This window comes from Dermacentor variabilis, chromosome 4 (genome assembly GCF_050947875.1).
Source record: "Dermacentor variabilis isolate Ectoservices chromosome 4, ASM5094787v1, whole genome shotgun sequence".
Lineage (NCBI taxonomy): Eukaryota > Metazoa > Arthropoda > Arachnida > Ixodida > Ixodidae > Dermacentor > Dermacentor variabilis.
In genome coordinates, this window is record NC_134571.1 from 96681637 (window position 1) to 96709102 (window position 27466).

The window sequence follows — 27466 nt, forward strand, 5'->3', positions numbered from 1 at the left end:
GCAGTCTTTAAAGAATGTTGTTCAGGTTAGGGTGCGGTACCACTTATGGTGCACATATTCGATACTCTTGTGACTTTCGCTATGAGCAGCCTGTGGTGTATATCACAAACTCTTGAAGAAAATGTAGTGGTGGCTGCACTGGTAGTTTCAAAATGGCAGGTGAAAGAAATCTGCAAGGTGCCATTTTGTAAGAGCTACAATGCCACATGTCACTCTTTAGGTGACCTTCGCAGCTAGATGTGGGAAAGTGCCAAGAACAAGAGTTAATATGCTGAAGATCTCATTTTCGGGCACAAAAAGGTGTCAAATCTTACTACTGACGCCAGCTTCAGTTTTGATGGGCATGTTCACATGTAACAAACTACTGATACAATTACCACTTCTCGCAGAACGATCAAGTTGATTATAAATGGGTTTGACTGTTTTTGAATGTGGCCTGAATGTTGCCGCAGCATCTAAATGCTACTGTGACAAGAAACCTGGTCTCTAAGTGCAGCCCCTGTTTGGACCTCTTCTCTCAGTGCTGGAGTGTTCCCCTTTTTGTTGCGTATTAGAATATTTAATTTTTTTCATTGCTCTTTGTGTGATGGTCAATCCACGTGTAAGTGGGGTGAAGGAAAAGCATGATGTATTTACAGCACAGTTTGGAACATATGTATAAAGGGAAAATCAGACATCCACCTGTTTGTAGCAATTGCTACAAAGGGAACCAATACGGGTTCCTCGAAAGAAAAGCCTCATAGTTGAAGAAAAATTCGTCCTGGTCCGGGACTCGAACCCGGGACCACCGCCTTTCCGGGGCAGCCGCTCTACCATCTGAGCTAACCAGGCGGCTAGCAGATGGTAGGGCGAAGTCGAATTTGTCGACAACACGAAGCAAAGGCAAGAGTTTGACGTAGTAGTTCTGCGGAAACCCGGACCAGGACCCGGACCAGGACGAATTTTTCTTCAACTATGAGGCTTTTCTTTCGAGGAACCCATATGGGTTCCCTTTGTAGCAATTGCTACGAACGGGTGGATGTCTGATTTTCCCTTTATTCATTACTTGTCTCCACCTTGCGGTTTTCCGCAGAACTACTACGTCAAAGTTTGGAACATAGTTTCGGACAGTTCCGAACAGTGCTGTCTCTGCGCATCCGTTTCTTTCTATGTCTTTGTTCAGTCGTGCTTACACGTTCTATCATAAACATGCTGCAATGCACACATTCAGGTCAACAGTTATAGAAATACAACTTGAGTTATGTTATTGCAGATGCGTTACTTTCTGGTGGCTCGAAAGTGGTCTTGTGCCACTAACTTTCTTGCCTTTCTTTTCTTAGGGTTCTCATGCTGAGCGGTGAAGAAGTGGAAGAAACGGAGCTGGCTGGGTTTGACACGTCCCAACAGACTTTCTTCTGTGGCAATGTTCGCAACAAGCAGCTTATTCAGGTCTGTCTGTCTCTTCCTTGTGGCATCATCCAGAACTGAATATGACATGCTGCATGCAGACTGCCTTATTGGAACTCATTGCTTGTCTGGCAAGAATCTCATCTAATGTTTTTCAGTGTTAGCCAACAGACTGAGCACTAGACATAATATTGTTACGCGAACGTGATCACCTGTGCCAAAATAAATGTATGCATGTGGCGACCCTTTAATCAGTACATTGTAGCACTATGGTGACAAAATCGAGATCTTCAGATCCCTTTATTCTTGCTCATTGTATAGCAAGGGCCTCAACATTGGTAGCCTTGATGCTGTGAGGTAGCGTATGAGGGTTTCCGGTCCATTTGGCCTGCATTGAAAAGGGTGTACCACATCTGCCGCCATAGCCATGAGGGGGTGCTAGCCAACATTCCGAGGGCTAATCTTGTGCGCATACAAAAATACCCATGAAAGTGGATGGCTGCCACACCAGTGTAATTAAATAAAGCACTGCATGTGTGATGTGGAAGGTATAGATTCAACTCCCACCTGCAGCAAGATATCTTTTTGTTCTTTCATTTCCTGTTTACATTTCTAGATTTAAATTAAAGTGTAAGAATGAATTTCTCAATGTTTTCCCTGGCTTCATTGTCTGTTATCTTCGTATGGTTATACAGTAGAGCCCCATTTATATGTCTTTAAAGGAACCGTGAGAAAAAATGTACCAGCCTGGAAAACCAGCCTGGTACCAGCCTGAGGAAAGGTGCAAATCACCACAGCACAACGTCAGAAACAGTCCGAGCGGCTGCCAGCACAGTTATTAGATGTCTCAGTGCTCATACTGTGACCAGAAATAGCATGTGCACGTGTGTATAATTAAGGGACACATACAGTGTTCCGTGACAGTGGCCCCTACAGCAGTATGTAGTGTACACTTCACTGCATAACGCCGTACTACTGCGTCGAAGCTGACTAAAGAGAACCGGTAATTGTCAAATGCAAATAAGACCCTTGCAGGCCCCAAAATAAATGTATTCCTGTACTTGGCAGAAGTGGCCCAGTGTGCATGGTTCCCAGTAGGCTTTAATCGATTCGCACTTTTTCAGATGCTTCGCCAGCCGCTCTGTGCATGCTTTCTCCCAATGTTTGCGCAGCACCTGGCTTGTGCAACTTTGTTCGTTTTTTGCAAACTTCGTTCACTTGTTGCAACGAATCATTTGCTTGTTGCAACATGCTAGTGGTAATTTCTCTCTGCACAGTTATATTTACGTGGCGGCCACTTTCAAATGCAACGTATGATGCAGGAACATTACAGAATGTTGCTGTATCAAATGAGAATGTAATACACACTAGGAGCCAAATGGATTTAGGTTGAGACCATGGAAACATGTTGTAGCAGCCTGGAGAATGCAACAAGGGGCATATCAGTGGGGTTCACTGTAACTAACAAAAAGCCAGGCCCCTTAGATTTTCTTATTCCTGTCGCTCATGGTGATACTGACAATGCCAGCAATATAATTATTGTGGTTGCTTCAATGGTGCAGGTCACCGCAGCAGCTGTACGTCTTGTGGACAGCCAGACCAAGCAGCTGCTGAACGAGTGGAAGCCACCAGGCGGACGTAACATTAGTGTTGTGACTTGCAACCAGAGCCAAATAGTGTGCGCCGTTCGGAAGGAAGTCTTCTGCTTGGAAATTGGCGATGGTGTCCTGAATCAGATCAGGTATTCCATGTTGCCTGTATCTTTGGAGGGAGAAAGCCCAGCTCACATGGGGGGGTGGGAGGGAGGGATCGATATTGGGGTCAGATCAGATTTCTTTATTCAAGCAATGCTGAAATGTTCTCTGTAGGTGACCACTGAGCTGAATTGAATTAAAACTACAGGATTTTGGAGCTTTATTCTACTGACTTGTAGAACTTTTAAATGGAATTTTTATCTGGGGCCTTTCTTGTTTGTTACAAAAGTTGCTAAACGTAGGTTAAAAAGGTTGAATCGGAGTTTATACCTCTGTAATACCCTCGCAGTGGCTTAGCAGCTGCAGTGTTGGGCAGCTAAGCATGAGGTCGCGGGATCAAATTCCACCCACCACGGCCACATTTCAATGTAGGTGAAATGCAAAAATGCCCGTGTCCCTTGCATTGGGGGCACGTTGAAAATCCCCTAGTGGTCAAAATTAATCCAGAGTCCCCACTACGGTGTGCCTCATAATCAAGTCATGGTTTTGGTATGTAAAACCCCAGAATTCAATTCAGATCTCTGTAATGCAAGTCTATAAAGAAAGGTATGATTCTGTAAGCTTTACCTGTTATATCACCTAAAGAAAATATGGTGAATGCATTAGATTACAGCTTACATAAGGTTATTACAATATTTCGGCAAGTTCTGCAAAAGTTGTGCTCACAGATGGTTGCATAGTTCAGAGTTGCGTATAATCAATTTTGCCTGCTTTAGATGTCCCAATAGATGCATTTTAAAGAATCAGGATCTCAGTTTTTGTTACAGAATTAGAAGTCTAAACTTTATGCTTGATATTTTAAAAGATCTGATTTTTAGGAAGTATTGTAAAAGAATTGATCACCCCAAATGAAAGCTTGTCCCTGCAATTCGCATATTTAAACTTCTTTTTAAAGCAACAAATGTCACCACATTGACTGAGCAAGACGATTTCTTCATTATCGCTTATTTAAATGGGAGCACCTGAAGTAAAACTATTTTTTTTAAGACACCTCACTGGTGGCAATGAAAGCGTTAATACGTAATAGTTGCTGGAAAGGTTTCCTTACGGCCTACTGCTAGGCTTACTGCATCCTGTGCAAAATGGTTAACCTAGGTGTCAATGGCTTCTTCTTTAGATGCACACAAAAGGGCAAGTCAACTACTGTCCCCTAGGAGGGTAGCTGGGCTAGTTGGTATTTTATCATTGGGGAAACTAGAGCACTGGGATGATGAAACATGAAGAAAGAAAATGCATTAAGTGCTTGTATATGCCTTCCTTCTTGGTGTTTCGTCGTCCTGCCCTCCAGTTTCCCTGTGATAAATGACTCTGCTGATGACTTTGTGTCTTCTGGGGCTGCAGGCATCTTTCACTGTAACTAAACTTTGTTGTAATGAGGTACTCTCTATTGAAGTACTGTGTATTACTAAACTTTGTATTTCATGAAACTACTTGAACAAATTGTTTGGTTTCTCATATTAACAGAGTGCTAATCTCTTGTCAGAGGATATCCCGTCAGTGTAATATATTCAATAATATTCTGTCATTAGATATAACAGCCAATTTTTGTCCAAAACAAGAAGTGTCAGCCCACTTCACATCATGTAATGGTTCAATTTGTGTCTCTTGATTATTACTGTTCACTCATTGCGACAATCTAAAGCTTGCAAGCTGCCTGGAATGGTGTTAAGTCGCCTACCTCCATGACAATGTGCCACATTTAACTGCCAAGGTTTGTGGTGTATAAACCATACGCAATGCTTCTTTAAGAGCATGTAGGGCTGTTAGCAGATCATCACACTGTAGCTTGTTTCATTTGATCCGCATTCCGTGAGGGTCATTCACATGGGTTACTTATCCAGGGGATCAGGGAAAGGGTTTTTGAGACATTGCATGTAGCAAGGTCACGCACAGAGACTCTGCAGCTAATCACCCCCGAGCTGTGGGCATCTTTCGTAGCCCTTAAACGTGTGGCACTCTTAAAGGGTTTAGGGGTCTCTGATGAAGGTGTGGCGTCATTGTACATTCTGCACTGGGGAGGGAGAGCTGTCACCTTGTGTGACCAGCCCAATGAATTTCCCCCATGCAAAGAAAAAAAAAAAAAAGATTACTTACTTGTGGGCACATAATTCACAATAAAATTATGCATGCTATATCCAGGCCTTATGTAGTTCAGGATGACGGAAAGCGTAAACTTGCACATTTGACATTTGAGCTTCCAACTTCGGCATCGCTTCAGTGCACTTGGAAACACCAAGGCTTGTCTTGACGTAGCAGTTGCTGCTCAGAAGGCAATGCTTCACTTCAGGATGAAGATGTCATTGTGCATGCTATTTTCTTGGGCATCCTTTGCACTGCTGTATTGTTTCTGGTTGACCGGATGTGAATGCTGGATGCCTGATACTAAAATGATGTGTGCTTGGTTGAGGTCGTGTGTGGTTGTGAGGAAACAGTGGCTAAAATGAGGCAACTGCACCACTATTTCGGCTTAGTCGCTGACAAGGTTTCACAGTGCTCCGCTCTGTGTGTTAGTTTGTTCCATCACAATGTGATCTGCAGGTACGAGTGTTATGGATAATCACATGCTGCTGAAACTGAATTGGGGCAAACAGCTTGAACCAAGCATCCTGGTGGTGGGTTTGCAGGGATGATTGTCGCTAGTAGGATGAAATTAAGAATATCCTGGGGGCAGCACTGACTCATTGAATGCCAGCAGCAGATCCACTGGCCGTGTGTATGCAGTGAAATGTTGCTAGAAGTGCCCATTTCAAAGGCATCTAATCTCTTAAAGCTAAGAGTGCTCTCAGGTAGAAAGCAGAAGGCTGCATTTGTGGTAGGACCATCTACTCTGTGCCGTGATGTTTTATTTCTTCCCGGTTGCACCAATTGCTGTGCCACACAAAGGGTGAGGTCACAAAACATATTGCATTTCACTATGCTTCCTGGGTGAATGTGGTCAAAAGTATGATGGAATCCCATCTGGTCAGGTAAAAGCATGTTGAGCAGAAAATTGCATCACTGACCAAGTAATAAAGTAGTAATTTGCAGGTCTGACAAGAATACACCTTAGACGGGACAAAAGAACATAGACATGAGATTGGCACCAGTCTTGTGTCTACCTTCTTTTGTCCCGTATAAGATGTGTGTTTGTCATACCTGCAGATGTGAATCAACTAACATTCCGGCAGCACATTTGAGAAAAAGTATGCAATGTTTCGAATTTCCTGTGGAACCATTATCTACAATCTATCTGTTTACTATCAAAGACTGTGACAAGGGTTCCATAGGCAACTCGAAATATCAAGACATTCTTTTTTGACTTAGTTAGTGACCCAATTTTCTGCTTAACTTCCTGCATGTGTGTATCATAACATGGTTCAAGCTACATGGCGTAAATGAGTTTCACTCATTAGCCCTTTTCGATTTGTTTTCCTGGACTGTCCAGGACTGCCCGAGATGCTGGGTACACAAAGTTCATTGGCTGAAAGCATTGCCTCTAGCAGTCCAGGACTGTCAGGGATGGAAAATTGAAGAGGCCCATTTTATATGCCACAGTGTGCCAGTAGAGGAGGACAGAATTTGTAAAGTGGAGAATCTGTCCTTTTGCCGCAGTAATGCAGAGCTGGAAAATGAGGTTGCCTGCCTGGACATTACACCCCTTACGGAAGGGGCTGAAAAGTCAACATTATGTGCGGTGGGCCTCTGGACGGACATCTCCATTCGCATCCTCAGTCTGCCCTCTCTTCAGCAACTTCAGAAGGAGAACATTGGAGGCGGTGAGGGGATGCTCAGTAGTTCCTTTGCTCACTCTCTATTCCTGTTTTGCCATGGGAAGTGCAAGTGAGGAGAAGTGTTTGTGAATTTTTTCTGGCTCATTGCAGGGATAATGCTATTTGATCCGAGTTACAGATGCTGCTTTTAGCAGCATGGAGAGCTTGCATGAAAGTATGACACATTTGTATTCAGACCACCTAGTAGTCAGTGACGGTATAGAAGCAGGAGTGTGTGTTACCAATTCCATCATGAAAGTGTTATGTGGAGGAACAGAAGTGCTCAATGATTTGAAATTGTGCTCTAATAAAAAAAAGGTCTCCTGTAACTTTAGGCATTGCTGAAATTTTATCCTGTGTCCAGATCATCACAGCTATGCCATTTGTGCTTGTATTGACAGAGCTTCATTACCTTGCTCTAGCGCAAAAGAGTTTTTGTTTGTGGGCTGGTGTTTCGGCATTGCCCACATGTGATAGCTGTTAGCACAAGAAGATTGCCACAGCAATAACCAAATGTGGGAAACATCTACATGAAAAATGTTTTGTTAATATGGGCTTTGATATATATAGTACTTGGTTTCTGCACATAAAAAAATGAAAGTTCATTATTTATTTTAAGAGGAAGCAGCAGCTGTGTGTATGTAAGTGTTATGCGCAATTCGCATTCTTTGAACCATATGGGCAGGCAGTTGCCTAATACAGACACTCGCCATGGCAGCCATATTTGACTTCCACAGGTCTGATGTCAGCCTTGTTCACTGTTCATATTTAGTGAAATTATAACTGCGAAGTGCATTGTGTTATTGGAAAGTTTTCAGGACAGAAATCTCTGCACTACATTTGGGAGCACACATATAAAGAAAGCATGATGTTTGCACCTGGCGCCTTCTTTTTTTTTTTGCTTGCTTGCTGTTACTGAAGTATGTCTCTGGGTCTTTCCTAAAATCACTGTGCAATTAAAAAAGTAAAATATGTACATGTTTATAGCAATTGTGCTTTGTTGTCACGCTTTTTCTATCGGATGAGGAATGATAAAGCTACATGATCGGTATCACAGTGTAAAACTTTACAGTACATGGAAATGCATACTTCATTGTGATTGCTATTTGTGATTTACCTCGGGATCACATTGAAGTGAGTCACAATATGATTTCGGCACTGCTTTCATAATTCCTATTTTTGGTCTAATCTGTGGCTGTGCAGAGATAATCCCAAGGTCGATACTGATCACAACATTTGAAGGCATTCACTATCTCCTGTGTGCCCTTGGAGATGGCTCTTTATTCTACTTCCTACTTGACGCCACAAAGGGTGCCCTTACGGACAGGAAAAAGGTGAGCAAAGGTTATTTCTTTTTAAGACATTGCTAAAGCTCGTGCAAAGTTCACAGCAGCTTGTAACAACACTTGAGTGTGTAATCTTTGCATGACCCACAACTGCAAGTAAAATTCAGGGAAAGACAGTAACCTAAACATTTGTATTGGCAGTTGTCCAGACCCCTTTGTCGTAGCACATCACATAATTTGCATTAATAATTGCTGAATGACACTACTACAAAGGTCAAGGGAGTGTTGTTATTAGCAGTCATTGGGTTTATACAAGTAAGAATTTCTTCAGGTTGCAGTGCAGCAGGGTTTACTTGAAAGCATGCTATAAGTCCATCATCTTCAGAAGTAAATTTGCATTCTTTTAGCTGCCTAGGGCTCACAACTAGAAAATTGGCAGAACATTAGTTCAGAGTATCTTTTTACCTGTTGCACACTGTTCATTGGACATATTTGCAATTCCATAAAGGTATATAAAAAAGGTACTTAGTAGTCTGCCAAGGACTGTCAGCATCTTCCAGAGCATTCATAGGTGGTAATGATCTGGCAGGCTGCCTTGTTAGAATAGTAAGGAAGTTTTCCTGGCCCCTGCACCTTTCCACAAAAGCACACCCATGTTGGCCACAATGCAGGCTGTGAGCACTGTTTGGCTGATGACATGTTTACCGCACTAGTATGGGGCACTGTCATGGCACTTATTATTACTGCCACGGCACATCATTATGTTTCATTAATGCAGTTTCCTGCAAGCATCGTGCTAGTCGATGTTCTTTACGGTCATGCTGTTGCCGCGTGCAGGTTACCCTGGGCACACAGCCGACAGTGTTGAAGACATTCAAGTCGCTCTCAACGAGCAATGTGTTTGCCTGCTCTGACCGACCCACAGTAATTTATTCGAGCAATCACAAGCTGGTGTTTTCCAATGTGAATCTCAAGGAGGTCAATCACATGTGCCCTCTCAACTCTGAGGGTTATCCCGACAGGTGACTGGTGTTTACTGGCTTTTTGTTCTGCTTTGGCTTTGTGTTTCATTCTTTTGGCTATGATCTGGGCCCTCTGCTTATAGTAGTATTTGGAAAAACTTGCTTGTGGGGCCCATTTCAGTATAGCAGAATACGAAGACTATGTCAGTTGGTGTCTCTGAATAGGCACCTAATTGATGTCTCGATGTGAACTAAGCTGGTCAAGCGTTCAGTCTGTGACTTGAATTTCTTGTGGAAGCAATGACTGATAAAATGTTGATGAATGCTATCAACCAGTTGAAGCAAAGCCCGATTGTTACATGTTGCAATTAGCAGCCCCTTGATATGCGTTAAGAACACGTAATATTGTTAGGCTGACACTCAGAGCCTTGTAGTAATTCTTGCTGCCAACAGATGATACAGTCTGTTCATTGTATTGCATATTGTTCATATAGCAGACCTGCCATATCCAGTACAAAAATGTGCCAGACACATGCACAAATATTACTGCTATTGTTAGCTCACAGAACCATGTGCATCTATCATCTGACATTCTTCCAAGCATCTGCAAAAGCACTTCATGTGAAACATATGCACCATAAAGCCTTTATGTAGTACACTACTGCTCTGACATGCAGTATGACTGGGCATATTGCTTGTTAGATTTCAAGCCTAGTACAGCATTTCTCATTTGTGTTCCATTGCATCAATTGTCACTTATTACCTCACCGATTTTTTTTATTAAAGGTGCAGATAAAAGATAGGGAGCCATGCCTGCAATATTACATTCTGAAAATGAAAATCCTGTTGTGGTGTGACAATTGGTGGCCTCCTCGAAAGCCACAGCCTATGATTGTAGACAGAATGTAATATTGCAGGATGGGCAGGTTGGCAATTGATAATGTTGAGGCCAAACCACTCTTAGCTATTGTGCAATTGTTGTGCAGGAAAGATGAGACTCGGCAGAATGTTTGGGTGATCCCAAGAGGGGCATTGGTGCATTGCAAACATCACTTTCAGCGCGTACATAGACAGGAACCAAAGGAACGACAAAGACAAGCGCTGACTTCCAACTGATTTTTATTTTGAGTAACACGCATATATACCGAGACACCAAGACAAAAGTGCCCCCCCTCCCCAAAGCATAAAAGCGACATGAGTATGCATTCAAAATTCAAAGAAACCATGACCGCCACCTTAAGATGAATGAGAGCGCATGAGCGACCTCAAAAAAACAAGTTCTTTATCTGTCAATGCAATTGACGGCTTACTAACCGAGTCACCTTCAGCAATTGCTTAAGGTGATCTACACATTGTTGTGGCCTTTGTAGCCTTATCCTGTTTTATAGTTTCTTGACCTGGTGCTGCTTTCATCCACAGCCTTGCCCTTGCCAATGACAACACCCTCCTCATTGGTACCATTGATGAGATTCAGAAGCTCCACATTCGAACTGTGCCTCTTGGGGAGCTGCCAAGGCAAGTTGCACCCTCCTTTTTGCATCTCGTTTTTTCAGTTTATTTTGTTTTTTACTGGAGAAAATATCAGTCACTTCAAAACCTTTGGCATGTTGCCAGGGTTCTCTTTGTTGTGAAGCCACGGTCTTAAATCATGAACATGGCACTAAATACTGTTGGTAGTTTTGCACAAAGCATTAGCAGTAATAGCAAGGTTTAGCATTGCACTCGAGCTCCTTGAATTGTGTTCTATTAAAATGCAAGAGTGACATTTCACACTATGCAACACATGAGGTTATTGCTACTGCACAGCAGAAACACTGGCCTGGGATCTATCAGGCATCTCACAATGCTGGTCTGGCGAGTGCTGCCAAAGGCGTGGCACACGGCATCATGCATCACTGGTGCATGAAATGAGACCAGTGGAAAGCTTTGATGTTTGCCAGCAACCAATGAAACTATTAGATAACTTAGCTTGATGTTTACTGTTTGTTCCACTTGGACCAGCTGCTCAGCACAATGCTCATGCCAGCAGTGGAAGGCAGAACACTGCCCTGGCTCTGCTGTTGAGCTGATTGAAGGGACTGTCACATTGTGTCCACTTGGCTTCGTCATTTTTGCTGCTAAACAGACTGCGTGTGGCTCGCATATCTGAAAATTTAATGTGCCTATCGAACGAGGCACCAGCCTTCTCGCATCCACAGAAGATTGTGTGACCTCTTCAATACCAAGACAACATCGCGGTAGTGGCTCCGATTGGGTGACTGCGCCTCAAGTGTCCATATCATTTGCAGTTGGTGGTAGGGCTCTATTCTAACGACTAAAAAGTGCTGCCACGCCCCCCCCCCCCCCCCCCCCCCCCCCCACCGTGATAGTTTTACGAATTTCCAAATCTTCAGGTTGGCAGGTATGCTGTTGTCAGTTCTTTAAGTCAGCTTCGCCGCAGTCGAGCCCTGTTACGTGGCGAAGCACACATACTATTGCGGTGAAGCATATTTGTCATGCAGTGAAGCATATCAAACGTAAGAAGGGCACACTTTCACAGGGCCCCTGCTGGTGCTTACGGTTACCCTCTATCAGCACAAATACTCACACTGTGCATCTGGACAACACCAGTCGCCAGGTGGAAACCTCTGTGTCTGCTGTAATCTAGCTATGTGCTCAAAAACACGATTTCCAAACTTTAAATTTTACCAATTAGCAAGCATGGCTATGTTGTTAGATCCTCATTCTAAAGTAGTTGAATACTACCAGGATGCTTCAATGCAAAACTAGATTAAAAGCCTTGCTTTAAAATTAGCAAAGAAAATCTCAACACCAGGGAACGCAGATATGTCCTCAACAACAAAAGCTACTGAAGAAGGCTCCTTCCTCATTAGCACTTTTGAAAGACTCTGATAAGCTTATCAACCAGCGGTGATTTTCACTTGCTTGTGGCAGCAATTTTCACTACCCCAATCACATGTTGAAGGATATGTGTGTGATGAAATTCCGGGCTAAAAAGAAAATCCATGTGAGTGGTGGTGTAAGTAAGCATAGTTCCCACTGTTGGTTCGGCTTGCGAAGAGATACCTGCCGATATCGGACGCCAGTGTGTCCATTGAGCAGCTGTTTTCGGTGTCAGGAGGAATTGCACCATGCAGGAGGGTGTTGCTGCTTCCCGAACATGTCAAGCAACTATCCTTCCTTCATGACAGCATTAAATAATTGCATTTATGATATACTGTCAAACAAAAGTGGTGTACTAGAAAATTTTTGTTCACCACAAAGCATAACTTTTTCTGTATATAGGCGAACCCGGCTATATCGAACTCGGAAAAAGAGGCCTTTCAGTTCGATATAGGGCATAATTTGATATAAGCCTGCTAAATAATTGGACGTCATAAAAGCACATACCATTTATAAAATCACTTTATTGATGAAACTAAGCTTAGTTTCGCATCGAATAGTTCCATATTTTCTCTTACTTGGGCAATTTTACTGCCTGCGATGCATGCACTTCTCCACATTATCTAAAGAGTCAGAGCAGTTGAGGCGACAACCTTCCACATTTGCACAGAAGCACCGTAGTACTGTGAGTGCACCAATCACCTTGGAGGACGTGGGCAAAGGACCGTCATTGCTTTCCTCATTGTGCCCGCTTTCACTTGCGCTCGGTACAATGTCGGCAATGTAGTCTTTGTTTTCAGGCTCTCGCGTGGTCCAGACACCATCATCTGCACTCACAAACTCTTCGGCCATTGATTTGCCAATGGCTTCTGGAAATTCTAACAGCTTCCTCAAAACTTCGGCAGCACCAGCAACAACTTCATCACACTCATCAGAATTTACAGTCACCACTGGGCACGCGGAAGCCGGCACGTCAGAAGCAAGTTCAGATTAATCACTTGTACACGGCCGTGTACACTTGTACAAGGCTGTACCTGGTCGTAAGTTTGTCTGCTTTAGCCCTAATCTCCCCCTTATCATCCAACTTCGCACCATGTTCGACTCGATTTATGATTTCGAGCTTCACGGCGAAAGGCAAATTCTGCCGCTTCATCACTGCAACACTGTAGGAAAAGGCCTACAAGGCGCAAACACAAGGAACCAGAAAAGCAGCAAGACAATGTGCACTTGCGCCATCTTGCACAACAAGGGCACAAGAGCCTCTGATTGGCTGTCTGAGAAAGCGCAGCGAACGGGCCAGGATAATTTTTTGCGGGGGGGTGGTGGGGGGTTGCGTCGGCGGCTCGCCTGTTATGGCGCGGTCACGATAGGAAGTGCGGTTGGATAGGATGTAGCCATGCCGCCGGGTTTCCCCTCCGCCGTGAGGGAAAGCGAACTTGGAGGGGCACTTTTGCACTGCTAGACGTTCAATATATCGGGAGTTGCTACTATATTTGTTTGATGTAAGTGTAATTTTTGCTATATATACTCATTGTAACTATACCATGTTCAGAAATTGTTGAATATACAGAATAATTCGATATAAGTTGGCTCATTATAGTTCGATTCGACTGTACTTTATTTACTGTGCAGTAAACCTTATTTTTAAAATTTTTTCTTACCTGCTGATGGTGAAAGAAATGGAATTTTTTATAAAATGGTAACACTTGTATTGAAAAAAATATTTGATAAATATTTGATGTGAATGAAAGTTTATTATTTGAATTCACTTCTGAATTGAAAATTTCAAACTTGCACATCTCTACTTAAATTTTATTTTTGCTGCATTACAACTGATGTGGTAGTGGCAGTCTCATTATTATTGGTCAGGCATTAGACCACCACTCCTGTGTATGCCGTCAGTGATAACCTTGAAACCAGGGTGTGGAACTAAACTGTAACCAAAAAGTCATACCCGAACCGCAGATTTGGGCAGAACCGATCCTGAACAGGTATTTTTGGATCGTGCCTTAACCCAAACCGAACTGAAGCTGAACCAAACAATGTAGTAATGGTTATTGGTTTGACATCAAACGATTCAAGTGTATAAGGCGGCAATAGGTACTTAATAGTTGCACGATTCTTCAAATACCAGCTTTTTCGATCAGTGCACACTACTGGCATATCACTGCAACTCAGGAGTTGTTACGGTGTCTGCAACAATGGGGGTAGACGATGGGTACATGCTGGTAACAATGGCCACCTCGCAAGAGATGCTTGCACCCTTGCAGCCATGCCACTTGTGCTCCACCGCCACAAAGTTGTCTCAGGGGCTCCACTGAATCAACATTTCTGATACCTCTCCCAATTAGGTCATTAGCCCAACCTGTTACTGAAACTAGATAAATGCGGAGTGCGGAAGAGACAATGTCCTTGATATCAAAGATTTCTGTTGGATGACTTGTTGTAATCTTAACACGGCAGTTGCTAAAGAATGTCGTCACCTTCTCAGTGAGTGGTAACCACGGCTGTAAACAACACGTGAAATCTTCCTTTATTACGTGCCATGGTTCAATGCATGTTTGGTGCTTAGCCATGCAGAGCACATTTCTCTGTGGTAGAATTAATTCATGGGGCACAATGTGCGTGCTGTCGACTTTTTTGTCCGCCCTTAGCTAGCACATGACTACGTGCCATGCCCAGATGCACAAAAAATATTGAGTATGGTTCAGCACAAACCAGTCTTCATTGTCCAGAAGCACCGATGTCCTCACCTACTTGTAAAAAAGCAGCAAACTGAGTAAAATTTCCAATGCTGGTTTCTTTATTTGCTACAGACTAGAAGTTTGAAGTTTTAATTTATGTAATGCAATATGAATTAATGTGGTCTTCAACACCATAGATCACATGCCTCAGCTCACTCATCACCAGTCCTGTAGTAAAAACCTGAGGCGGCACTAAATTTAACAGACTCTTCTGCTGTCAAAATAAGGAGTGTTGAAGCAAAGCAGACCTTATGCTGATGCAGGGATTCTTGCTAATTATGTCTTTAGTATGCACATACGCCACGAGGACAAGTTGATAGTACTATCCGGCAATACCCATGGGGCAGGATAAAATGGACTGCACCAAACCAGTTTATGAACTAGTTCAATGTTGCAAACAGTTATAAATTGTTATTTCTCCTAACAGGAACTGAATGGTAATGAAATTGTAGTGCGTTGAACCTGAATTAACCCAATATTTGTTTCTTTGTTTCTGTTCGACACCCTGCTTGAAACTATGTTAGCACTTCCTGTGTCACTGATGGTACTGATGCTTTTGTGCACAGGAGGATTGCTTACCAGGAAGCAACGCAGACGTTCGGGATTATCACCATCCGCAACGACATCTTAGGGAGTAGTGGCCTAACACCTGTGAGGCCCAGTGCAAGCACACAGGCACAGAATGTTACCTACAGGTTCGTTCCTCTTTTCAAGGTGTCAGTTATGAAGTTGACAAAAGTTTTATTCAGTCTTTTTTGTGTGTCCAATTTTAGGTTAGTCCTTTTTCTTGTGTGTGTGTGTGCGTGTATGTGCACTTTTGCAAATCCTGTTTGCTGTTCCCTCTTAGACTTTTTGCTAGCTTGAAATGAATAGAGATCGCGTACTTCTTGCATACTGGTGCAGCTCCAACATGAGCTCTGTGTTCAAGCCTGGGGCAGTGAGTACCGCTAATGACCAGCTTGGCCAAGAAGTTGAAGTTCACAATCTCCTCATCATTGACCAGCACACCTTCGAAGGTACGTGGTTCCATGTGTACAGGGTTTTTCATTTTTCTTTTGTTATCTACCTTCGAAAAAACTGACATTGAAAGAAGCAGCCCTTCTGTTACCAGAGTGCAGGATTTTGTGCGAACTTACCAGATTGAAAAGGCATCTCTCACTATTTTTTACATCATATTTCAGTTATAATTCACAAAGTATTTCTCTGCCACATGGCAAGCTAAAGCACTAGGCAACTGATGATGAAAGCCAATCCCTCCACAGTTTCAATTACAAATGCTTCCAAGTGTGAAGATCAGCTTGAAATCAGAGGTGCACCAATGTGTATATGTAGCTGCAGAGCAAAACAGCCCACACCACTATTTCAGTGCATGACAGTGCAGCTTTGTCTGCGTTGATGCAGCCAGCACAGTGCTAAATGATCTGGCTGCTCTGCACAGTGCTCATCACCGGGAGTGTGTAGTACTAATGGCACGATAGGCAACTCTTTACTGCAATGTGTGCTTATCCAGGCATGTATATCTGTAAAATTTGACAGTGGGCTATAAAATTTGCGCAGAAATTTAAGTGTGTGCCTATAACTTAAGTAACTCGTGCTTTTATTGCAGTGTTACATGCCCACCAGTTCATGCAGACTGAGTATGCGATGAGCATCGTGTCGACTCGACTGGGGAATGACCCAAACACCTACTACATAGTTGGAACGGCAAATGTACTGCCTGACGAGTCGGACCCTAAGCAGGGTCGCATAATAGTCTTCCACTGGGTAGATGGTAAGTCGTACTTGTGTATAGATGCTTTGCCAGAGGTATTGTTTGTGCACATGCGTGTATGCTTTGATTTCTTTTTCTTCTTTGATTCTTTAAATGCCTATTATCAGCACTGGTCTGAAGTTCCTCTCATCGTAATTGCCCTTCCTTAAAGTCATATAAACTAAGAACCTTGAGCTTCAAATAATGTCTTTATGTGCTTATTATTAGTGTTCTGTTGATTGACAAGCACAATGCGTCTGCTGCTGTATTTTTTGGCAGTTAAGATAGAGCATAGCTAAGCAGATAATTCTAGTAAACACATTGTCAATCTTACTGTGGTGAAATTTATGAACGATCATTCAAAGTCTCTCACGAAAATGATGCAACTCTCAAGACAACAATAGTAGTTGTAGACAGGGAAGGCATCTTGAAGAACTGTTTTTATCATTAGGTGACATAAATAGTGGGGCTTAGTTATAGTACTAAAAATGGAACTAAGAAAAGTTGTAGAAATAATTGCCAGCTGCCGGAGAGAACCATAACCAAAATCTGTGTTCCATGTGGCGCTCTACCGTTTGATCTTTGCTGGTAGTACAGTTGAACCTCGATACAATGAAGTCGGTAAAAATCTGCAATTTGCTTCGTTATATCGAAATTTCATTGTATTGAAATTCGACCTTTTATGCAAATAAGTACAGTCGCCGACCTATTTTTCTTGCACGAAAAGGGACTGCACAATTTTCTGAATTACGTATCAAGCCAACAAAAAAAAAAATGAATGAGCAAACTATTTTGATAAATTTGGGAGTCTGTGATGAATGATAGGGTTTCATTACACGTACGTGACGATATCTTCACACTGCTGTACGAATTAAGTGAAGCCAGCCATGCTTTCGCATGCACTCCGCCCCCGCGGCTGATAGCGTCACTCACACTGGGATCACGCTATCATGAAAAGCTCTGGTAGTGGGTAGCGAATGCTTCGTCTACCTCTGTCTCCAACGGGTCAGCGAAACTTGAGGTTACTCATTCTCCAATACTAAATGCACGGAAAAACACTCTTCGCACACGTGGCAGATTAGTACCTCCAAAGCAGGGTGCGTGGCTGCACATGCGCTCAGCCGCACTTACAGCCTTGCTCAGCCACAGACGAGATGTGTGCCAGAAATTAAGGCATGTGCCAACTTACCCCCCAACTCCACTCCGGCCCCCACCCTCTCGCACGCGCTGGATTGAGTTACCGAGAGCTCGCTCGCTCCCCCCTCCCCCCTCGTCCTTGCTCACGTGAGAAGGTGGCACTCCAGAAGTTGCCATCTTTCTCGTCTCATGCTTGCACACCTTCACTTGCACTTAAAGCACACAATGCGTGAGGTGCGATAGGATTTTATTGCACTGGGACATTATATGGAACATGGTGCAGCTCCACTTCAGCTCATGCTCTTGTTGCACGGTGCACGATTTGATAGGCGCGTTTGCAAGCAGCAGCTTGTAGCTCATTCATCTGACCGTTTGCTCAAATTTGACCGTTGCATCAGTTATGTGTATTCCAATGGGCGAAAACGCTTAGTTATTCGAATGCACAAGCATTTGTGACAGTTAATTCAAGCATACCGCGCTCCGGCAATGCATTCAGCAGCTTGCCATGCCAAATCATGTGCCGGCACCCCCGACCAGCATTGTTCTGACCTCGCCATAGAGGAAAAGGTTAGGAGAGACCCCTCAATGCCATGCGCGACGCTTCGTATAAAGTACAAGAGCAATAACACCGTTGCCGCATGCCCTACGCTGTATGTGCAAGTGAAAGCATGTGAGGGGAGCTGACGATTGGCGGCTCAATCTCGCCCGCGTGAAAGAGATGGAGTGGGGAGGAAGCACACCATCTTCCGTTGTGTGCGAGGCACCCAACGTTGCGAAGCACTGAGAGCAGGGCGGGTGTCATTGTACTCCGGCTGCAAGTGCACATGTGATGGCTGTGCGCATGCGGCCGTATATTGAGAGCGATCTGCTTTGGGGGTGCGCCGGTGGCTCGTGGCTTTGTGTGTGCTGCGTGTTCTCGGCACTCACTTTGTGTTGAAGCGATAGACAGCATGAATGTCACTTCGCTCGCTACTGCTGCCGCGCATGCAAGTGTTTTGACAGCACGTTTCTACGGTCATTGAAGGAGATGTGTTCACATTTACTTGTGCACGTGTGAAACCATGCTTGTTAATTTAGTTGGTGTACCTATGTTTACAAGTTTATACGCCCGATAAAAGCACTATCTTTGCGTCGTAAAGCTGTCCGCTAGCTGGCTATTGCAATTGGTGCTTTGCCTTTTGAGCGAAACTACAACTCTTTTTTTACAATGACGAGTCTAAACTGAGACGTCCCAATGGAAAGGTTGTCGGAGACGGTGCGCCGCATCCAATTCTATACAACAAGACGGACCCTTAATACAAGTTCGCGAAGGTGACACTCAGTACCTTATTCTCCTTACCTTTTGCACGCGGCGACGCCACAACATAAGGGAGAACACCAACATGATTATGATCAGTGGCAAGAACTTCATCTTCAAAAGACATGATGTGTTAAGAACGCAGGACGAAGAGCGTAAATGCAGCACCGATCTGTCAGCAGAAGGAAAAAGTACGTGAGCATGCAGAGGGAAGCAGCGGTGGAGGCCCAGTCGGCCCTCGGCAAATCAGCCATCGCAGTCCTAGGAGGCAGTAAGGGGGCTTAGGTGGCAGAGGTAATTAGCGCCGTCCATCAAGCTGGTAGGAAAGCAAACCCACTTCCCTCCCGCCCCTCCTTGTAACTGCACTCCCCTCGCCTTGCCTCTCAACTCCATTGTAGCTCCCTCACCTTCGATGGTCTCCGCACGTGCCCGCCTCCGCACCGGCCCGGCACCAGCTTAGCCTGCTCCCTGAAGTTTCGTTTTCTGCCGTTATCGGGAAGCAAGCATTTGCTGGCGTGGGCAGTTTTGTGGTCCTCGCTCGCTGTGTGCTTGCACGCCGTGATATTTCACGACTTGCACCGTTCATGAATCATGGTATGGTGCACAAGTACTTCAGGAACAAGTCCTTTTAATTCGAACAAATTGTCAGGCCCCATCAAGTTGGAATTATTGAGATTCGATTGTATATTGAAATCGTATACAAACACACTTCGTCATACATTGGACGACCAATAATATTGGCTCCACGGGGAATGTAAATAGGTGCAACCAAGTCCGCTTGTATTTCTGCCAGTTTTGAGTTTCGCTGTACACCAATGCAAGGACTGCAAAGGCTTGAGTCAGATCCGCATGTGGAAGACTCCAGAGCACATGGCACATCATCATCCGAGTCACTGTTTGATAGTGGGAGAACTTGCTCAATTATTTCGTCATCGTTCACTTTGGCACACGACGAAGCCATGCTGGCAATGTCTGCAAAGCCTTCGAATCTAATGGTGGCAGGAATCGGCACACCACTTGTGTGCGAATATCGAATACTAGATTTTTAATCGAATATTGAATATCAGAAATGTTAGCACAAACTCTTATGATCACAGATTTTGCACAGAAAATATCTGAGGGCACCTAAGCACCTATTATGAGTTGTGAATGCGAAAGCATTAATGTCCTGAGTTGTGAACTCCTTGCGGGCAAACGAACGCGTTGAGATGCTTGGCACATGTTGAACGCAGGTGAGAGCTTGTGTGGACAAGGAATGCATGAATATCACAGGCATCCGAGAGCAAGAGTGAGGGCGACATGGCATCGTAGTGATGCTTGTTTCCCTCATACAACACCTAGCGCACTAGTGCACCAGCAGGAGTTGTCTTTTGCCCACTCTGCTCCGTCGAGGCACCCTCGTGCTTTGGCAACGCAGCCAATGGGAACTTCATCGAGGCATGCTCAATATGTGGCGTCGCAGCCAACGGGAATTTAGGCTGCTACTGATGCTGCACAGCAACTTTTTCGCTTAATGAGCCATTTGATGCTTTCACATCAAAACACAGGGCTGCACATGCTCAGGAGGCTACTTGCACTACATAACAAGAATCTTGCTAGCTATCTAAAACTTAGGTACCTAGGAATCTAGATGTATAGTATGCTCTACTCTTATTCAAGGTAACATAAAGTTAGTATGCTAGATCTTGTGTAACAACTCAGTTCATATACAAAGGTCTGGAAAATATTTTTTATCAATACGATGTCTGTCAAATAGAGTCAAGTACTGCTTTCTGTCCGAATCTGAAGAACTAGCAAAGTTTATTACCAGGTCATACTATGCTTAATGCAAATCTTCTACTGCCTAGGAGGTTTTGCTTTCCAGTTTTCTTGCAGAAAAAAAAAAGTTTTTTTCTGTCTTTATGACAGGTGGTTTCTGTGGGTTATCGTCAGCTCGTTAAGGCAAATCTGCATGACAGACAAAAATGGGCTATGCGCATCACGTCACTTAGCACCACTTTGCGTGGTCATCGGTGCCCCATACATTGAACGCGGTTGGCGCTGACTGTAGAATTTTTAAATCTGGAGGCTCACAGCAAGTTCGTGGGACATCCTCCCCACACCCCTTTTCTTTTCGTCCACATCCATCTGCCGTCCACGTAAACAGGGTCTGCAGCCTTCGAATGTCATTGATAGACAAACAATGGTCTCTAAAGTCTATGGACAATGTTTGGAATGAGGGGTCACTGAGCAGTGTTTCACAAAGATGGCGGCCGTGAACATGGTCATCCCATATGCTCGCTTTTGTTGGCGAAGTGGTTTGTTGGTTTTCGGAGAGTTCTGCAACCACTGTGAATATATCTGCATTGATTTAGTATGAAACCTGAGCTGTAGTCGCCTACACCCAACAATGCTGCTCCAATTCAACCTAACTGGCTTGACAGTGTGGCCACACTGTCTAACCAACTGGCAACATGCCATGTTCGTCTGTGTGCTCGCATGTTGGTAGACCAATCGGAACTGTGCAAATATGAGTGGGTGAACACTGAACTCGCATGTTTGATGCGATCAGCGTGCCTTCCAGTGGCTAATCAGCCCTATCTTTACACATGCTTCTGTGCTTTCCACTGTTCACTTTCAATTGTTCACACTGTTTCCCTGTTCGTGTACGTTAATTGCTTCAATCGGTCCAGTCGACGTAGTTGAGCCTTGCACTGATAGAGATCCGGCATTATGGAAATGCTGTGCACATCATGGCATCGACCAGTGCTGGGTCATTGACCAAATACCTTATTTACTCGATTGAAACGTGCCCTCGATTGTAATGCGCACCCCTTTTTCCGTGACGAAAAAGAAGGGGAAAAAAAAACGCTCTCAATTGTAATGCGCACCCATTTGCTGTCACCTAAATAAAGAAAAGTCCTTTACAGTGCTGCGCACCTCATTCTTTCATACAGAAATACAAGTTTCTCTCATTTGGAAAAACGAAAGATTCTCTCGTTTGGAAAAACAAGATTTACTCCCAATACCCTAAAGTTGCTATATATAGAAAAAGTCGCAGTTTTGCCCGAAAGACGAAGCATCGATTATGATAGCAAATTAGTAGACGGCTATGAGAAAAGTAAGGATAGTAGTTTTGTCGGCTGTATCAACTTCTAAACATTCGCTTACTAACTAAATTAACAAGCATGGCTTCACGCGCACACAAGCAAACATGAACACGTCTTACTCAGTGGCCGTGGAAACTCTTATCAAAATGCTGGAGTGAGGAAGTGCTGTAGCAGGAGCAAGCAAATTGACGTTTGTGCGGCCTCTTGCTTAACGCAAACTAAGTGACGAGAACACAGTGCGGTGCACCTAAATGACTCTGTCTCCATCTGAGATTGATTTCAAGATAGGGGCCGTGCGGCTGCACCGTACGCTGCAGCTACAAGAGTGGAATGCCTCTTCTGTTTGTGCCAGTAGCGCATGCAAGTTTCAGGAACTCCGAACGCCCGTGATGCGGCCTGATTTACATCCTTCTCCGTACACATGATCACTTTCCTTTTAGTTGCGCCATCGCATGTCTTTGCAGTTGGCACTTCCATGCTGACAGAGCAAATGCAGAAAATAGGAAGACGGATGGTGTACTAACCTAAGCACACATACTACAGTACATGGAGGAAGCTATGGCAGCTAGGCTCAAAACGTGTTCAGGGCGGCCATTTTGAAATGTCGATGGCGATATGGTAACGCAGATTTAGGGTCGTACTCGATTCTAACGCACACACAATTTTTGGACCCATTTTATCGGAAAAAAAGTGCGCGTTAGATTCCAGTAAATACGGTAATCGAGAAATAGAATACTAGATATTTTATTCCTGAATCGAGTTACTGGAGCGTACGCTATTTGATTTGAAATTTAGTATTCGAATATTCACACACCCCTCCCTAAAACTATTTGTGGAATATTGCTTTTGCTTGTTTTGTATGCATTTGTACATATCTTTCAGGAATCTCGATGCTCATACCTGTATAAATGTGCAGGCAAGCTGGAACAGGTAGCGGAGCAGGAGATCAAAGGAGCGCCTTACTCCATGCTAGAGTTCAACGGCAAGCTTCTGGCCTCTATCAACAGCACAGTGCGGCTGTTTGAATGGAATGCGGAGAGGGAGCTGCGGAATGAATGCAGCCACTTCAACAACATCCTAGCACTCTACTTGCGTGCCAAGGGGGACTTTGTGCTCGTCGGCGATCTTATGCGATCCATGTCCTTGCTGGCGTACAAGCCCCTGGAGGGAAGCTTCGAGGAGGTACGACGACTGCTGCTTTGTTGTGGCGTCTGTGGTGCCATGGCTTGGACTGCAAGCTCTTCTGGCCCTAGCTCGTGTGGCTTTTTGCATGCGAGTGGAATCATTAGTTCATTTTTTAAAAGTGAATGCGTGCATGGGGTTAAAGGTTCAATGCCTGGCTTCATTTTCATGAAGGAGGCAAGAATGCTTGTGTACTTAGATTTAGGTGTATGTCAAAGAGCCCCAGGTGGTCAAGTTAATCTGAAGCCCCCAACTAAAGCATCCCTTATAACTACAATTATAATTTAAAAGGTGAATGGGTACATTTGAATGCCGATACTTATTGCGCAGAGCCCTTGCTTATAGGCTTATAAAACTTATATGCCTTTAAGACTACTGCTGGCTTTCTTTGCTTCTATGCATTTCAAAGGTCATCTGATTTTTGTAATATTTCTGCTTGGGACAACCTCTCTGCTACAGTAGTGTCTGTAGCATTGTGTATAAGGAGCATTTCAACGAAAATCATATCCTGCCTGTCCATATGAAAAGGGATGCATGTCACATGACTGAGCCACTTTTCTATCCGGTGAATGTACGCCAGGGCTCTATTCTGACTGTTATGATTCTTTTTATTTTAGATTCTTTTCGCCCTTATTCTTTGGCTGGCACAACACCACGCCTTCCTTATCACCAGTATCGGCCACTCACTGCAATGAGTGACAAGAGATAAATAGAACCATTACAAAAGAATCCTTGCTTGATACAGCCCAGATCTTTCAACTTCTTACATAATGACACGTCTTTTTAAAAGCAGTGTTGGTAGACATACATTTTAGAAGGTTTTCAGCTTATAATCTGCTTCTTCTTTGTAAATGTGGAAGCTAGTGCCATGTCATTTTAATATTAGAAGATGCAAAGGGATTAATTAGAAGATTGTTTTGAAATGAATATGTGTCATGTTGGAAAATATATGTGTGCCCTGTTTTGCAATAACTTGGCTGTTTAGTGTTCCTTCTGTACTCTGAAGATGTTTACTGCAGCATGCATTCCACATCAATAAGGACCTCAGGCTCCCACGCTGAGTGGCTGAACATTGTCGTGTACACAAGATTAGGATTCAGTTGCACTTAGTAATCGATAGAAACTGCAATGTGGCTTAGCCTAGTCGTCTGTGTCTTTCTTAAAATGTATCTTCACCCCTTATACATGAAAAACGGGAGGTATGAAATTCTTTGCCAAAGGTGAGCTGTAATAATATGTGTCTTAATGGGCTAAACTAAATTCCAGATTGCAAGAGACTACCAGACCAACTGGATGACCTCTGTGGAGATCTTGGATGATGACACTTTCCTCGGGGCAGAATCTACGACAAATTTGTTTGTTTGCCAGAAGGACAGGTAGGATACGTGAATGTGAAATGGAGTTCAGTTTATAGTCTATACGTAGTAGCTCAACCTAGCATTTCATCATTGTCTATTTATAGTTATGGCTATTTTTCACGCTCCTTCTGTGTATCGAAAGGCATACTACTCTTTGCATGAAGGAAATGTCTTCTGCCACGGGAGCTATTTGGCTGCTTTTGCTTCCGACTTAGTGAAGCTTTATATACATATATACCGTAGATTGCAATGAAGTGATCTTATTTTATATTTGTACTTGCTAAAGTGGAATTTTCATATTACTCTTCGGGCGGCTCTGTTTGCTGCAAAGCAAAGGTGCTAATTACTACTGAGTAACCTCGTTAATATGTACCTGGCAGGAACATGGCATAAGTATGTACTAAGCCGTAGCATGCACTAACTGGCAAATGTACATTTGCAACACCATAGTAATTGTCACCTAAAATATGCAATAAGAGATTTCTTTTTATGAAGCAGTAAAAAACAATTCTGCCTCTTTCACACAACTGTGCATCAGAGCATGGGCAGTGCCAAGTAGCATTTCAACACTTTGAAAGACAGCAAAGTGCAGCGGCAGACCAGACAGTGTATCAACTCGTCAAGCTTTCCCCAATGTGAGTGTGGGTGTTTGTATAACAATCTACTGAGTGAGAATTAGTATCGCTTCATCAAAACTTGCTGTCTTGTAGGACCAGTCCTCCTGTGCGATTTATGTGCAGTGTGTTAGTACAGTTAGACTTCGATATAATAAAATAGGTTAAATCAGCAATTTGCTTCGTTATATCGAAATTTCATTGGATTGAAATTCAACCTGCTATGCAAATAAGTACAATCGCTGATCGATTTTTCTTACACAGAAATAGGCTGCAGGGTTATCAGAATTATCTGGCAATCAAAAAAGGGGAATTTGAATGAGAAAACAATTTATTTGGATGAATTTGGGTGTCGGCGACAAATGATATGGTTTCACGCCACGTCGACAATATTTTCACATCGGCAGTATGAATTAAGCAAAGTCAGCCACTCATTTGCGTGCACTCGGCCCTAGCGGCTGACAGCGTCACACGAACTGAGCCGACGCTATCATGGTCAGTGCCAGCAGCGGGGAGCATATGTTTCGTAAGCCTCTTGCTCTGATAGATCACCGAAACTTGAGATTACGCAACTACTGAACTGCTAAATACTAAATACTAAACGCTCTGTAAGACAGCTTGCATGATGTCACGCCGTCTCGGCATGCCCACTGTTTGCACACGCGGCAAACAGTGCGTTTTGTGGGAGTGTCTCTGCAGTGAGCTGTCCTTATGCCTGCACCACTCCTGGCCGTGCACATTGTGCACTAGTGTGGCTGTTGAGTATACACGGTGACTGCATGCTGGTCTAGTTTCTTCAACTGGTGCACACTTGAACTCGTCCCGCTCAGAGGCAGCAGAGAACAGCAGTGCATATGGGTAATTGCCAGAGTTCTCCCCATTGCTCTGTTTTGCTACTGACTTCATTGGGTTTACTGCCCACTGCTCCAGTTGACTGGTCAAGATTTCTAATTCTTTTTAGAGAGCAACTCTTAGGTGCCTGTTCCTGCATTGAGCATCGGTGTAACTGAGCGAACGAGCGCAATGAAGGATAAAAGAGCAGGCGCGGAGTGTAACAGGGTTGAAAGACAGCAGGAGCAAACAGAGTGCAAAGAGGACAGCAGAGGAGTAGGGCGCAGCACGAGAATGGGGAGGAAAGTGGAGAAGAAGAGTATGGTGAAAGGGTGAGGAGGAAAGGGGAGTGCTGCACAATACATGATCCACGGCCGTGAGCAGGCATGCGGCGAGCGCTTCCACTGCTGGCGTGGGCTTATAAGCCACTGAGCATGGGCTATGTTGCTTGCGACGCCGCCACTAGAGAATGCGCTCCATGCGAGCCACGCTTTATCTCGGAACAGCGAGCGACGCAACCGATAGAATTGTTTCATCTCCCGCTGCTGCTAAACAAGCTGCCTGAGCAGAGGCTCAGCGCTGCTGCCAAGAGGACCCTGTCATTCAGAATCAAATTATTTGATGGCATATATTGTGAACTCCAAACCTAAGCAGCTGTGCTCAAAATTCGCATTAGGGAGTATCATAATCATCGGTGACTTTCTTTTTTGCAATCCCAGGCATTTTTCTACCACGTGGGCAAATGTTAGGAATAAAAGTAGTGACCTAGAAGTTGAGAAAAATCACACTTTTTCAGTTTGCTGCTGACGAAAATCGGGTAGGAAATTGGTCGTCGGGAGGTGTCATTGCACCGTGAAGCATGACTTTCCATCGACATAACGCTGCCATTTTGGAACCATCATGAAGAGGAGAGATCTGACCTTCGAACAGCCATGGCACCGTATTTCGCAGTGCAGAAATAGAGTAAAAAGGCAAAAGAGAAATTTTAAAAATGTGTCAGGATTCGTTACTGCTGCCATGCGGACGCAGGAAGTGCTCCTATTGGCTGATGCAGATTTGAATCGCAGGCACTTGTTCCGCGCGCATTTTGAGAGCGGTGAGCTGTGCATTTTTTTGTTCTGGCAAATTTTGTGATCACGGTAGGATCCATTGCTGGCTCGTGTTAGTTTCATTAAAGCGTCCAAAATGAAAAATACTTGAAGTTACAAAATATAATATGGCAGAATGATTGTAATGGGAAGGAAAAGAGAAGCTTAGTCACTTGTGTACCTCGCTCAGAGTCCCAAAATAGGCACCACCTAAATATTTCTTGGGAGAAACCTGGTCATTGCGCATTAAATACGTGTTGTATGCTTTTCCAATGGTACTGCACACTACACTACATAGTACATTGTTGAGCAGATAGGTGTAGATGGCTATCGTGATAGGTTTGGGGGGGGAATCG

The 27466-nt window shown here is 43.9% G+C and overlaps 1 protein-coding gene across 1 annotated transcript in view; it reads left to right on the forward strand.

The window, feature by feature from the left end:
• The window catches only part of pic (DNA damage-binding protein pic), a 60257-nt gene that overhangs the window by 22407 nt on the left and 10384 nt on the right, over positions 1-27466 (forward strand). The window contains exons 8-18 of the mRNA XM_075689881.1: positions 1320-1428; positions 2949-3127; positions 6732-6895; positions 8093-8223; positions 9013-9197; positions 10557-10652; positions 15331-15459; positions 15668-15780; positions 16371-16535; positions 22954-23219; positions 24486-24595. Coding sequence (XP_075545996.1) covers positions 1320-1428; positions 2949-3127; positions 6732-6895; positions 8093-8223; positions 9013-9197; positions 10557-10652; positions 15331-15459; positions 15668-15780; positions 16371-16535; positions 22954-23219; positions 24486-24595 — 1647 coding nt within the window. The remainder of the gene's footprint in view (positions 1-1319; positions 1429-2948; positions 3128-6731; positions 6896-8092; positions 8224-9012; positions 9198-10556; positions 10653-15330; positions 15460-15667; positions 15781-16370; positions 16536-22953; positions 23220-24485; positions 24596-27466) is intronic.